This window comes from Hippocampus bargibanti, linkage group LG11, assembly GCF_051943395.1.
Source record: "Hippocampus bargibanti isolate YZ-2025 linkage group LG11, ASM5194339v1, whole genome shotgun sequence".
Taxonomy (NCBI): Eukaryota; Metazoa; Chordata; class Actinopteri; order Syngnathiformes; family Syngnathidae; genus Hippocampus; species Hippocampus bargibanti.
This window is the reverse complement of record NC_142744.1, coordinates 23927038-23941947: the sequence shown is the minus strand read 5'-3', so window position 1 is coordinate 23941947 and position 14910 is coordinate 23927038. Positions and strand designations below refer to the sequence as shown.

General features: G+C 45.3%; 1 protein-coding gene across 1 annotated transcript in view; it reads left to right on the top strand.

Moving 5' to 3' along the window:
* The window catches only part of pcyt1aa (phosphate cytidylyltransferase 1A, choline a), a 28702-nt gene extending 14747 nt beyond the window's left edge, over positions 1-13955 (top strand). The window contains exons 2-9 of the mRNA XM_089007977.1: positions 5298-5405; positions 9045-9144; positions 9244-9360; positions 9672-9823; positions 9926-10004; positions 10575-10717; positions 10780-10968; positions 12599-13955. Coding sequence (XP_088864103.1) covers positions 5298-5405; positions 9045-9144; positions 9244-9360; positions 9672-9823; positions 9926-10004; positions 10575-10717; positions 10780-10968; positions 12599-12829 — 1119 coding nt within the window. The 3' untranslated portion in view covers positions 12830-13955. The remainder of the gene's footprint in view (positions 1-5297; positions 5406-9044; positions 9145-9243; positions 9361-9671; positions 9824-9925; positions 10005-10574; positions 10718-10779; positions 10969-12598) is intronic.
* Positions 13956-14910: the final 955 nt, after the last annotated feature.

Below are 14910 nucleotides of genomic sequence, written 5' to 3'. Positions count from 1 at the left end.
TTGAGGACCGAGGTTGGAGACCCCTGTGCATGACAAAAACATGTGGACTGATTCAAAATCAGCACTTGCAAAAAAAAGTGAAACATTTAATTGCATCTCTAATTTAAATAATGCAGTAAAAATGTCTTGAGCAGTGTTATTGTTGTAAACCACCATCAAGCTACGCACAGTCTCAATGTTAACACTGCATCCAAACATTAAAATAAATCAATAAATCTTCTTTTCCTTTGGGCTTTTCCCTTCAAGGGGTCGCCACAGCGAATCAGTGTCCTGCACCTGCAGAGGTTTGATTCGCATGCTTGTTTGGCCGAGCTTTTACGTCGGATGCCCTTCCTGACACAAGGCTCTGTATTTATCCGGGCCCAAACACAAAATGGCCATCGGCACAGCAACATTAAAATGAACCAATAAATAAAAGCGGTTATTATGTAAAGACGACACTAGTTGACTTTGTAGCAGCAAAATCATCTTATTCGTGGCTTGAGGCTATTTATTTCCACCCCCATTGAAATGTTCCTATCATACTAAGAATTACACTGTGTGTTCTGGAATCATTTTGATGCTTTCCTATTATTCCTTTCACAACTTTACGCTGCCTTTTTCAGGATAGAGTTGGTGTTGACCTCCCACTTCATGTCCTGGGAGACTGTGATTCCCAGGAACTTGAAGGTCTCAACGGTTGACACGAGGCAGTTGGATAGTGTGAGGGGCAGCTGTGGTGATGGATGTTTCCTGAAGTCCACGAACATCTCAACTGTCTTGAGCGTGTTCAGCTCCAGGTTGTGACGGCTGCACCAGAGCTCCAGCTGCTCCACTTGTTGTCGGTACGCAGACTCGTCGCCGTCTTTGATGAGACCGATGACCGTGGTGTTGTCTGCGAACTTTATGAATTTGACAGCTGGGTGCGTTGAGGTGCAGTCGATTGTGTAGAGAGAGAAGAGCAATGGAGAGAGGACGCATCCTTGCGGGGCTCCAGTGCTCGTGGTTCGTGTTGTGGATGATATATTTCCCAGTCTGACCTGTTGTGTCCGTCCTGTCAGGAAGCTGAGGGTCCACTGGCAGATCGTAGGGGACACTCCAAGCTGGAGAAGTTTGGGGATGAGGAGTTCTGGGATGATGGAATTGAACGCAGAGCTGTAGTCCACAAACAGGATCCTTGCGTAGGTTCCTGTGTTGTCGAGGTGGTCTAGGATGTGGTGCAGTCTGATGTTGACTGCATCCTCCACAGACCTATTTTCCCGGTAGGAAAACTGAAGAGGATCTAGCAGAGGTCTGGTGATATTCTTTAGGTGGTTCAGCACGAGGCCTTCAAAGGACTTCATGACCACAGACGTCAGAGCAACAGGTCTATAGTCGTTAAATCCCGAGGGTGCTGGTTTCTTTGGAACTGGGACGATAGTAGACTGTTTGAAGCAGGATGGGACTTCACACTGCTCCAGGGATCTGTTGAAGATTCGTGTGAAGACCGGAGCCAGCTGATCGGCAGGAGGGGGACACTCTGTCAGGTCCCGCAGCCTTCTTGATCTTCTGCTGCTTGAAGAGCCGTCTAACGTCCAGTTTGTGGATCTGTAGGGCAGAGGGCGGAGATACAGTAGTTTCTGGTAATGGTGGGCATATGAGGGAAATGGGGGTTCCCTTTTCAAATCGGCAAAAGAATGTATTTAACTCATCAGCCATACCATTGTTGTACACTGCTTGGGGGGAAGGTAAACGATAATTTGTTATTGTTTTCAGGCTATTCCACACCGATGCAGAGTCGTTGGCGGAGAACTGTTTGTTAAGCCTCTCTGCATAACTTTTCTTTGCAATGTTAATTTCCTTTGTCAGCCTGTTTCGGGCGAGTTTGTAAAGTGCTCGATCTCCACTTCTAAATGCGGATTCTTTCTCTTTCCTAAACTGCCTGAGTTTGGGAGTGAACCATTGCTTGTTGTTGTTGAATGAGCGGAAGGACTTTGTTGGTACACACATGTCCTCACAGAAACTAATGTATGATGTCACAGTGTCTGTGTGTTCATCCAATGTGCCAGTTGAAGTTTCAAAGATGTTCCAATCAGTGCAGTCTAAGTATTCTTGTAGAGCTAACTTTGCTTCATTAGTCCATTTCTTAATAGTCTTGACTACCGGTTTTACACATCTGAGTTTCTGTCTGTATGTGGGAATTAAGTGGATTAAATAGTGGTCAGAAAGACCCAATGCTGCATGCGCAACAGATCGGTATGACCCTTTGAGTACTGTGTAACAGTGATCTAGAATGTTTTCTCCTCTGGTGAAACAGTCAATATGCTGCTTATATTTGGGAAGTTCACGGTTTAAACGTGTTTGATTAAAATCGGCCAAAATGATCAGGGATGACTCTGGATATTTTAGTTCGAGTTTGATTACATGGTCCGCTAGCGTTTGTATACACGCGTTAGCATTAGCTTGTGGCGCGATGTACACGGCGACGAGAATAAAGGAAGCGAACCCACGTGGCGAGTAGAATGGCTTGCAGTTGAGAGACAGCGATTCCAAGCCAGGGCTGCAGTGTGCGTCGAGCATCGTGACATCGGTGCACCATTCTTCGTTGATGTAGAAGCATAGTCCACCGCCTTTGGATTTCCCCGATTGCTCCGTGTCGCGGTCGGCCCTGAGGAGACGGAAGCCGGGTAGGTGTAGCGCGGAATCCGGGTGGCGGTCACTGAGCCTGGTCTCAGTGTGAAGCATAGCGCAGCAGAGCGTGAAAATGTTTGATTGTTTTTTTGTGAGAAGAAGTTCGTCCATCTTGTTTGAGCGTAGATTAGCGAGATGGATTGATGGGAGCGGCGTTCGAAATCCACGCTGCCGTAACTTGACGAGCACGCCGGCTCGCTTACCCCTCCTACGCCGGCGTCTCGAAGCTCTGTACAGAGCTGCTACGCCGCTGGCGAGCAGCCCCAAAAAACCTTGTAGATTTTGTTGTGTCGGTGAAAATAGTCCAGTCTGGTTTCCGCCCCCGCCACAGTACTGAATCGGCTCTCATAAAAATCACGAATGATCTTTTTATGGCAGCCGATGCCGGTTCACTCTCCATCCTCATTCTTCTCGACCTGACCTCAGCTTTTGACACCATTTCCCACCCTATCCTTCTCGACAGACTTTCCACCCTAGGCATCACCCACACCCCACTCCGCTGGTTTCATTCCTATCTCTCTGATCGCGCACAATTCATCCAAATCAACTCGTTCACCTCACGGTCCTCTCCGGTGTCCTCTGGTGTGCCTCAAGGGTCTGTCCTGGGCCACTTCTCTTTATTATCTACCTACTTCCTCTTGGCAATATTTTCCGTAAGTTTGGCATTCACTTTCACTGCTTCGCGGATGACACCCAACTCTACCTCTCCAGCAAACCCGACGCTTCTCTTCCACCTTCATCCCTCTCATGTTGCCTCTCAGAAATTAAATCATGGCTTTCCCATAACTTTCTCAAGCTCAACAGTGAAAAAACTGAACTTCTTCTTGTCGGTACCAAATCCACCCTCCACAAAACTAACAGTTTCTCCCTCACCATTGACAGTTCTACCGTGTCCCCCTCCCCTCAGGTCAAGAGTCTGGGTGTCATCCTCGATAGCTCACTTTCCTTTCACTCCCATATTAATAACATTACTCGGTCTGCTTATTTCCACCTCCGTAATATTAACCGTCGCCGTCCCTCGCTCACCCCTCACTCCGCTGCTATTCTTATCCACAGTCTTGTCACCTCCCGCATCGATTATTGCAACGCACTTCTCTTCGGTGTCAATCAGAAATTTCTCCATAAACTCCAACTCGTCCAAAATTCTTCAGCCCGGATCATCACTAAAACCCCCTCCTTTCACCACATCACCCCTGTACTCCAGCAACTCCACTGGCTACCGGTTAAACATCGTATCGAATTCAAAATACTTCTGTTTACTTTCAAAGCCATCCATAACCTTGCCCCTCCCTATCTTTCTGACCTGCTTCAAATCTCTGTTCCCTCTCGGTCCCTCAGATCCTCATCCTCCCTTCACCTCTATGTGCCCTCTGCCCGTCTCACCACGATGGGATGCAGAGCTTTCAGCCGCTCTGCTCCCAAACTCTGGAATTCACTTCCACCCAACATCCGTAATACTGACTCCCTCCCTATTTTCAAGTCCCACCTCAAAACCCATTTGTTTAAAATTGCTTTCAATGTCTAATTCTCTCTGCTATTTTATTATTTATCATTTTACTTATGGTTTTATTGTTATGTGCTGTGTTCTATTGTTTTTATTGTAAAGTGTCCTTGGGTGTTTTGAAAGGCGCTTGAAATAAAATGTATTATTATTATTATAAGAGTGGATTCCCCAATGCTCAGTAACTCTTCCCTCGTGCAACTAAGTCACGTGGGGTCGCAAAAAACAAATGAAAATGACAAAACTAGGACCATACTAGGGAGCGTGTGACCGAGGCTGCCATTCGCGGCGCCATCTTGTTTGTATTACAAAGATTCCACGGCATATAGCTATATTTTACGTTTTAAGACTCACGTGGAATATTCAGGAAGTCTTGTTTTCGAGTTGATGATGCGTGACGTCACGTCTGGAACGCCCCTGACCGAGAAAGCGACACACAATACATTTTGGGTACATTGGAGTCCTGACGGCTCGAATTGATCCGGAAGGACTTCTTTAATCGATTGCAAACATGTATGCTTTCCTCTTCAGAACTATTTGACTCATATTCATAACTGGATGAGTAACAAGAAAGAATCTTCTCTGAATCTGAAGCCATTGTTTTGATTCTCGAGCAAGGCAAGACGTCTTGGCGTGACGTCACGAACAAGTGGGCGGGACCTTCTGAAAATGCAACTTTCTCAGATCATTTTGAAGTAGTTTTGGGAGACTTTAAGTCATTTTTATTGGTGTTTTGCATTTAAAAAAAAATCTGAGCCTGCGTGTTTTGGGTATTTTAGATGCTACAAAACGTTTGTCCTTTAAAATACGGATATAATAGTCATCGCTATAGGGCGGAATTGATCATGGCTCCCGTCTGTATGTAAAATGACCGACCAAGGACCTTGTGAAGAAAAAAAATCTAATTGTCTCATCCCTCCTAAGAAGCACAATTCATAATCAAAGAGAATTTTGTGCTGTGTAATTGAGAGCGTGGAGCAGATACTGATTATGTGTCTAAAAGGAGCAGTGTGTGCTGACCGCTGCGAGTCACTCAGCTGACAGTTAGTCACACCACGTGGTCATCCAAAGTCAGCGAGCATTGAATATGGCCGGCCTTGTGTCAGTGAGCAGCTGTCATAGTCGTTTGTATTGACCTCTTACTCAGATGCAAAGCACCAGCGCGCCACTTCAGTCCAGGAAGAGGAAACGAGACATCTCTAATGTGGACAAGGAGGTGGGAGAAAGGATCGGCAAAATCCCCAGATGCACCGTGGTGAGTTGACTCCACTGGCATGAGTGCATGTCACCAGGGTTCACGTGGTAACAACTTTGATGCGATTGCGCGATCAGAAGAGCACGTGAGCACGGGCCTTGTGCGGTCAGGAAAAGTTGGCACGTTGCTTTCCCTGAACTGCTACAAGATCCCGTCATCATGGGGCTCACTCTTCCATTGACATCTACCATATTGCGCTTTCCGGAAAGTCATACTCCATTGTTTTCTTTTATGGATTAAAACAACTCTCGCATAAAGTCAATTCTAGATCTAGCATTTTAATTTGTTACGTACTTCATTTGAACGCGCTTCATTAAATCTGCTCAAGAGAATTTACACGCGCGCACACACACACACACACACACACACACACACACACACACACACACACACACACACAATATTGACAAAAATACTGTGACTCGAGGCAAATTCCAGTTTTGTCGTGTAACTTCTTACTGCTACAATGAAAAATTGTAGCAAACAATTTATATAGAGGTTTGCGGTAATACCACGACATACGAGTGACATTTAATTTTTCTTACATTGGGAATTACTGCTGCTATTTTGCAGTCAACAACAAGCGATAAAAAGCTAAAAGTAGTGCTATGCTTCAAAAAAATTCTAACAACTTTTACATTGGGCGTACAACTTTGAAAACGTCTCCACCCGGGTGGCCGACAACTTCTTCAAGAAAAAAAAAAGATTACTTTCAAATCAGACATGAGTTTTATTCAATAAAGCAAAGGCTACAAGCAAACCGCTACAAGCCACGTGGACTCCTCTTTCGAAGCGCCTTTCAAAACTCTCAAGTACAGTCACGGTATAGTCCGAAGCACGAAACAGGCTTCTGATTGGCTGCCGTGACGAACGTTCGTTTGGCAATTTGCAGCCAATCAAAAGCCTGTGCTTCGGACTATACCGTGACTGTAAAGTGTACTTGAGAGTTTTGAAAGACGCTTAGGAAGAGGAGGCTGTGTGGCTTTTAGCAGGCAACACAAAAATTGCATTGTGCATCATGACGACTAATGACAACTCGAGCAAAAATTTTCAGCAAGGGATATTTACCATAAATTAAGCAAGGGAGCATTTGTGGTAGGTACTTGCTTAATTAAAAAAAATTGTGAGGTGTGCTGTCTGTATGACTGAGAAATTCAAGGTGGAGGTGGGACTCCACCAGGGGTCAGCTCTCAGCTCCTTCTTGTTTGCTATGGTGATGGACAGGCTGGACCATGATGTTTGCAGGCTGGACCATGATCCTTGGACCGTGATGTTTGCAGATGACATTGTGATCTGTAGCGAGAACCGGGAACAGGTGGCGGAGAAACTAGAGATGTGGAGATATGCCCCGGAAAGGAGAGGAATGAAGATCCGTCGCAGCAAGATGGAATATATGTGTGTGAATGAGAGGGATCCAAGTGCAAGAGTGATGCTACAGGGAGAAGAGAAAGTGGAGGATTTTAAGTACTTGGGGTCAACTGTGGAAAAGAGATGAAGAAGCGTGTCCAGGCAGGCTGGAGTGGCTGGAGAAAAATGTCAGGTGTGATGTGTAATAGAAGGCTTTCAGCTAGGATGAAAGGAAAAGTGTATAAAACAGTGGTGAGAGCAGCCATGATGTTTGGACTAGAGACAGTGCCACTGAAGAAAAGACAGGAAGCAGAGCTGGAGCTAGCAGAGCTGAAGATGTTGAGGTTTTGTTTGGGAGTGACCAGGTTGGATAGGATCACGAATGAGTACATTAGAGGGGCAACTCATGTTAGAGGCTTTGGAGAGAAAGTCAGACTGAGATGGTTTGGACATGTCCAGAGGAGAGTGACTAAATCGGCAGAAGGATGCTAAGCCTTGAACTGTCAGGCAGGAGACCGAGAGGAAGACCGAAGAGGAGGTTTATGGATGTGGTCAAAGAGGACATGAAGGTAGCTGGTGTGAGAGAAGAGGATGCACAAAACCGGGATAGATGGAGGACATTGATTCGCTGAAGGGAAAAGCCGAAAGGAAAAGAAGACTTGCTTCATTAAAAAAAAAAAATCCTTTATACTTCGCAACAATATTTTTTTTTGCGATTAGTCATCTTATTGTGTTTGAAGTTGTGAAAAATGTGATAGGCAACCTTATGGCCGGCAGGCAACTTTTCAGAGTTGTCTGCCCAGGTGTCCGCTAACTTTTTGTCATGAGGTTCAGACACTGCTTACTGCAACACTAGCTTACTGCTAACACACTGTAAAGCGCAGCAGATGTTCACATTGCATATGTGTATACAAAAAAATAAAAAGAAAAAATAACTCCTTACTGAAATACGGAAGTGCATTCGGGCCAGGTTGACATATATATTTTTCTTAGAGATGGGTATTATTCCGAGAAAAAAAGTTGCTAGTTTTAAAGTCACAAATTTGCTAGATTCAAACTCGCAAATTTGCTAGATTTAAAATCACAAATTTGCTAGATTTAAACGTTGAAGGAAAACTTTGGGAGTTTGAGATACATCATTGGGTCGTGCCGTGGGTTAGCGTTGGCAGCCTTGTGAGACGAGATCATTTGCAGAAGTGGGTACCTGTGGAGTTGCAGTTCTGGCTTAATTCATTTATTTTATAAGGTTTTCATGGCCTAACTACGTCTAAAATGTCAATCCTTTTGGCCGCGACCGAGTTCACGACAGCACCTTTTCAAACTCCGGATAGTGTTTCACACACAATACGTCTGTGTAAGCTCTCAGTCGTACAGGAGTGGTTCATCGATGAGAAGGTTTCTTCAGCCGTCATCTGTACAAATTTGAAGGTTTCGGACGTTTCGCCTCCTATCCAAGAGGCTTCGTCAGCGAACTAAAGTCTGACTGGTCGTATCGACCATATATATATATATATGTGTCCAGACATGGCGATGCCGGACCTCACCCCACCAGACCGGTGAAAATCCTTCATTAAAGCGGTCTGGTGGGGTGAGGTTCAATTTGGATCGTTCATACAATAGCCTGCTTAGGCAAAACAGGTTAGACAACATTCGTAATGCTGATATGGTGATACCGGTGGGAGTGGGGCAAATAGGCCTGTCGTTAGTCAGGAATGTAGGAACAATCAGTGGGGCCACAGGGAGTGGTCCTCTGCTCCCCCCAACCTGAGAGTAGGGACCTATCATAGCTGTGTCCGGTCCATTTCAGCAAGACTGTATCCGTCAGCAAACCCACCGCACGACCGTATGATGTATCTCAAACGGAAAACGTTTTTTTAAACGTTTACATCTAGCAAATGTGTGACTTTAAAACAAGCAAATTTGCCAATTTGAAATTCGCAAATTTGCGACTGTCTTTCTCAGAATAATACCCCATCTGAAAAAAAAAAAAAAAAAAATATATATATATATATATATATATATATATATATATATATATATATATATATATATATATATTATTATTATTATTATTATTATTATTATTTATTTTTTGAACCTGGCCCTAATGCTCTCCCGTACCGAAGCTTAGTTGTGACGACGGCCTTGTATTTCATCATCAACTCCTTGTGCGGTGGCATGTACTGTTGTACCTCCTGGTGGCGCAGGCCCGCACAGGCGAAACTGTGGAAAGAGCTGGGCAGGTGCTTGTGTGCTGCTTAACGTCTCATGTTGATTGTGGGGCTCCTTCAGGGGTTGAAGGAACCGGCCCCTTTCGCCGATGAGTTGGTGCCAGTGAATACGCAGCCATACCAGAGGGTCTGCATGGAAGAGGCAAAACGGGGAACGCCATGTGAGTCAAACTTAGCAGTGATCCTTCTTTCCCTCCACTGCCTTTTTTTCTGTGAATGTCCACAGAATTCATCAGTCGTGCTCTTTTCTGTTTGTTCAGCGGAAAGGCCAGTGAGGGTGTATGCTGATGGAATCTTTGACGTTTTCCACTCGGGACATGCCAGGGCTCTAATGCAGGCCAAATGCCTCTTCCCAAACACACACCTCATAGTCGGAGGTAAGTAAGTGTGTGTTTGGCTACTGTCCTGCTTTTGGCATCCTTGTCTCCAGCATCGAGCGCTGGCTTTATAATCTCGATCATCACCAATTTAATCATGAGACCCGAGGCTATTCAACCGAAGCAGCCCGCGGCTTTGCAGATGCGTAGATAATGGCTAAATTTAGCTGTTGCAGCTTTTAATTGGGTACATTTTGTAGCTCTAAAATGGCGGTAGATTATTTTTGAAAATTGCTCTAGCACTAGTTGAGCACCGGCCCTCCTTTAGCATTGTAATCATCTGGGGGTGATCTCACATCTGTTGTTTCAAGTCTGCAGTGACGACCTGACGCACAAGTTTAAGGGCTTCACAGTGATGAACGAAGATGAGCGCTACGACGCCATCCGACATTGCCGCTACGTTGATGAAGTGGTGCGCAACGCCCCTTGGACATTGACACCAGAGTTCCTCGCCAAACACCGGGTGAGTGGATGAGAGGCCCTGTGAAGTTGTCACCGTGCTGTTTAATTCTTGCATTTTTTGTAATGACTCACCTCACTGCGCCACTTTGGTTGATTGGGCCAGATTGACTTTGTGGCCCATGACGACATCCCGTACTCCTCAGCTGGCAGTGACGACGTGTATAAGCACATCAAGGACGCAGGTAAACAAGCCCGTGGGCAGGAGAAGATGCAAAACTGCACATGGGATGGAAGCTGGTTTTCAGGTCTGAACACCCTGATACAGTAAAGTCTCGTTATATCGATATCGGATATATCGATAGTCCCGGTTATATCGATACTATTTCTATGCACGCACGGAGAAAATTACATGCAAACGGGGTCGGATATATCGATAGTCCCGGTTATATCGATATTTTTTCGGACTCCCTTGAATATCGATATAAGGAGACTTTACTGTATTTGGAACATTTTCTCCTCCACCTTGACTAAAACCCCAGCTCCAGCTTTCAAAAAAACCTACACAAATCCTGCCGGTGTAGACTTTTGAAAGCCCTCTGTAGAAGAGGACCTTCACAACCGACTCCCAATTTAATGACGAATCATGACTGCGACACATTTATTGCACCTTCTCCCATGGAGTTGAAGAGCAGTTCGTTGTTACGACCGTCCGTCTCTGTCTCTGACGTAGATGGATAAAGGGGTGTAACAAAATCCATTTTTTTGGCATCAGAAAGTTGGCTTGGATTGAAAACCTGCTGTGCTACCCACAGGCATGTTTGCCCCCACCCAGCGGACAGAAGGCATCTCCACCTCTGACATCATCACACGCATTGTCCGCGACTACGACGTGTACGTCAGGCGCAACTTGCAGAGGGGCTACACGGCCAAAGAGCTCAATGTCAGCTTCATCAATGTAAGGAAGTGGCCTCTGCATTTTGTCGGGAGCCAGCACAGCTGACGTGACCTCCTTCCCAGGAGAAGAAATACCATTTGCAAGAACGCGTGGACAAGGTGAAGAGGAAGGTACGAGACGTGGAGGAGAAGAGCAAAGAGTTTGTCCTCAAGGTGGAGGAGAAGAGCATCGACCTCATCCAGAAGTGGGAGGAGAAGTCCAGGGAGTTCATTGGCAATTTCCTGCAGATGTTCGGGCCAGAAGGGGCGCTGGTGAGAATGTCATATCGTGTCTCGCTCTTTTTGATGTAAACAAAAAACAAAAAACACGTCACCAGAAGTTTTGTAATGGGAGCAAACTGCTGTCAATCAAGAAAATGGAGGCAATTTTCTTTCATGCAAAAATCCAGTCATAAGCTATGGATCAAACAAACCCAATGAGGCAAAACCAGGTAGAAAGAGTTTAGAAAAGACAAAGCATATCCGATGTTTGCAATCATTTCACACTGAAGCATCAGTGGAAGTCAAAGGGGGGCAATGCAAGCAACAACAGTACGTTTATGTTCGCTACCACAACTAGTGAGCTAATCTCACATAGCCTACCATCATGAGTGGCCATGGGCAGACTTGGCTGCTGGCTCATTTGCCTCATTGCACAGACAAAAGAAAGAAGACAAAATGCGTACAAAGAACCTTAATACAAGGCCTTAACTGATAATATCACTCATCGTGCGGATGGTTCTTACACAAGCAACTCTACTTACTTATTCACTTACAAAGTCCCACCTTTTTAAGCTATACACTCTCAGTCACATATGCTACAGTAGAACGTAAGCATGACGGGCCCAATTGGAGAAATATAATGCTTCGGCCACAAATGCCCTTAGCGTAGTATTATTTTGACAGTAAAATTCCTCATTCTAAAAACATCCTTATAACTGTTACAACGGCAGCTCTAGTTGAGCGCTAAACTTCACAACTGTATTCCGCCATTCCAATATTTAGCATTTACACAGAGATCATCTTACACAGAGATCATTTTTAAATTGATAATACCAAATATAAACTGATAAAAATGACACTAAAAGTTATAATACTTATAATTGAACTGTAAGCAGTTTGGTATATAGTAGTATTCAATGGAAAACGTTCTTTAAAAACAACAGATTGACATCCAATACTATTCTGTCGTATAAACCTCGCTCCGGCCATTTTGAATGCTTTTGACTTACGACCATTTGACTTACGACCGTTTTGTCAGAACGGAACTCGGTCGTAAATCGGATGTTACCTATATATATGTATGTGTGTGCGTGCGTGCGTGTGTGTGTGTGTGTGTGTGTGTGTGTGTGTGTGTGTGTGTGTGTGTGTGTGTGTGTGTGTGTGTGTGTGTGTGTGTGTGTGTGTGTGTGTGTGTGTGTGTGTGTGTGTGTGTGTGTGTGTGCGTGCGTGCGTGCGTGTGTGTGTGTGTGTGTGTGTGTGTGTGTCTGTGTATATCTATCTTTTGAAAAAATGAGCAATACTCTCACCTACCTTTTTAAAAAGTACAGTGGGCTTAGCCCAATAGAAAAGCACATCTTTGTGAATCAATGTTGCACCCCTGAAAGTGGTATCCATACTTGATCCCAACATACTTCATAATAGTAACCCAAACATTGCTGTTGTCTTATTTAATCCTAGTTTGGCAAAAACCAAAGCGAACATGGCCGCCGTCACCTTACTCTCGCCTCATCACAAATTCAACAGCCTGCAAAAGATAAACACAACATATTTTAATTTCAATCAAGAAACATCACTCTATTTTGAAAAATTATATGAATATTAATCGAACGCTCTCTGCTGTGTGTGCGTGTGTGTTTGTGTCCGTGTACACGTATGTGTGTGTGTGTGTGTGTGTGAACAGAAGCACATGCTGAAGGAGGGCAAAGGTCGCATGCTGCAGGCCATCAGCCCTCGCCAAAGCCCCAGCAGCAGCCCCACTCGGGAAGAGCGCTCGCCCTCGCCTCCCTTCCGCCTGCCCTTCTTCAACAAGAGCTCCCCGCCGCCCTCGCCATCGCCTCACCACAGCGGCGCGCGGGGCTACCTCATCAGTGAGGACGACAATGACGACGATAACAGCGAAGACGACAACTAGAATTCAATCACTTTGCTTTACTTCTCAAGTTTTCCCCTGCAGCACCGAGTGCTTTTATTCTTGTTGTTGGAATTGAGCACTCTACAAACAGATGACCTGTTGATAGATTTGTATTTTCTGATTCTTGCGCACGACTTCATCACACGCTGTTTGTCAGTAGGCTTTGTGAACGGGCTGTGCAAAGACTTTGTCTGTAAATTGACATTCTTATATGAACCTTGTCCTCTTAAAATCATGGTCAATGTTTTGTTTTTTTCAGAAAACAAAAACACAATTTCTAATAAGATTACCTACCGTACATTAGTCAATCATTTCATTTCAAGTGTACAATTGAAAGTTCTGTTACGGGACTTTTTTGGTGGAGAATTATGGCAGAGGTGGGCAGCATTCAAAGATGTTAGGCCCGCACAGGTGTCAAACTCCGGCCCTCGACGGCCGCCTTCCTCCACGTTTTCCAAGTCGCACCCGATTGAAAGGAACAGGCTCGCTCGGTGTCAGACTTCCACAGAGCTTGCTGATGATCTGATCATTTGAATCAGGTGCGATGCAAGGTAGGACAGCGGCCCTCGAGGACCGGCCGGAGTTTGACCCCCTGTCAGTTCAGGCGTTCTTTTTGGGGGCTCAAAATAAGACTATTATTTTAAAGCACTGACAGGAATGAGACATGAAACATATGACTCTCCTTAGATGGCACCTGTTAATTGCAGGCAATCTTGTCGTTTGACTCACATTTTCCCCCAGCTGTCTTTAAAATTCTCTCATATGATGAGCCAACCTTCATTCAATGATGTCAATTCCCAGTTTGCTGTCATGAATGACGATGGGAAAATGAGGTATTTGCAAGCCCAATCACGACAACTGTTGACTTACTCTACGCTTACATTTGGAGCCACAGTCCAATTTTAATGGTGATTTTAGACAGTGTTGCTGCTGCAGTTGTCTTTCTCTGAGCAAAAGAAAACAGACACGTTATGTTACAGCTGCTTCAAAAATCTCAGCATGTCCTGTCTTGTACACTAAAAGTGTCATAGCACTCCGCAGAGGGACGGCACTCCTGTCGATACTAACTGGTCCTAATTTAAGGCGCAGCTGCTAATCTGGTGTGATCCAGGACAAGAGCTGCACCTTTCCTTTTTCAGGCATCTCATTGAATTGCACATTTGGACCTGGAGGCGTGTCTTCCCCAAAGCAAGTGTCACCAATATGATCAACATTCATTGTTGGAATAATCATGTCACTCATGTTGCCGTGCTGATGGAAAATGTTCTGCCGTCTACGGGATTTCCGCTGTCAACTCCAGCCACGTGTACGTGTGATGAAGTGTTAGTTTCATTCTTTTGCATTTTACTCTTTGGATAGGAAATAGTAAAATGGGATGAAACTATCAAGTGTTTCTCATGACAATTGTTGAAAATGCCCCGGCGGTGGCAATGCCATTCAAACAAAGGTGCTAAATCCACAGAACGTTCGATGTCAGCCTATCGTCAATGCCGTGACTTGATTGGAGAGGGCACCCAATGAGATAACGGAATCACTTCTCATCCGCAAACAATGGTGCTAAATTCAAAGCGAGTCAGCGAATCACCTCTGATGTCAAGGCAGAGTGCCCGATACTGTACGTCCATCTCAATCGACCGGAGCCAGCGGCAAGGGATGGCAGGGTTTAACTTTTGTTCATGTTCAGGTCGTTCTGGCTGTTCCTCATCATGGGGTGCTTGATTAGCAGCGCTCGCGCGTACGCTGACGCAAGTACGCACATCTTCCCACGTATGCGCGCTGTTGAAAAGTCGCTCTCCCTGCTAACGGGGAGCCAGACAAGGTCACGCGACACACACGCTCGGACTCAGGCCAACGGCGAAGAAAACAAGGGCGCTCGACTCCACGACGCAATTAAGCTGTTTGATGTACTTCGTCTGTTGAGTAAACCACCTGTCCTATGAGTAATGTGTCATTCGCGAACGAGCCGGATTTCTGAAGTGAACGAAGAGAACCGGCTCCTAACGAGGAGCCGGAAACGGGAGCTGCCTTTTTCCCCTTCATTCCCCGCCCCCAGTCTTCGGTTAAAGTCGCATGTGATTGGC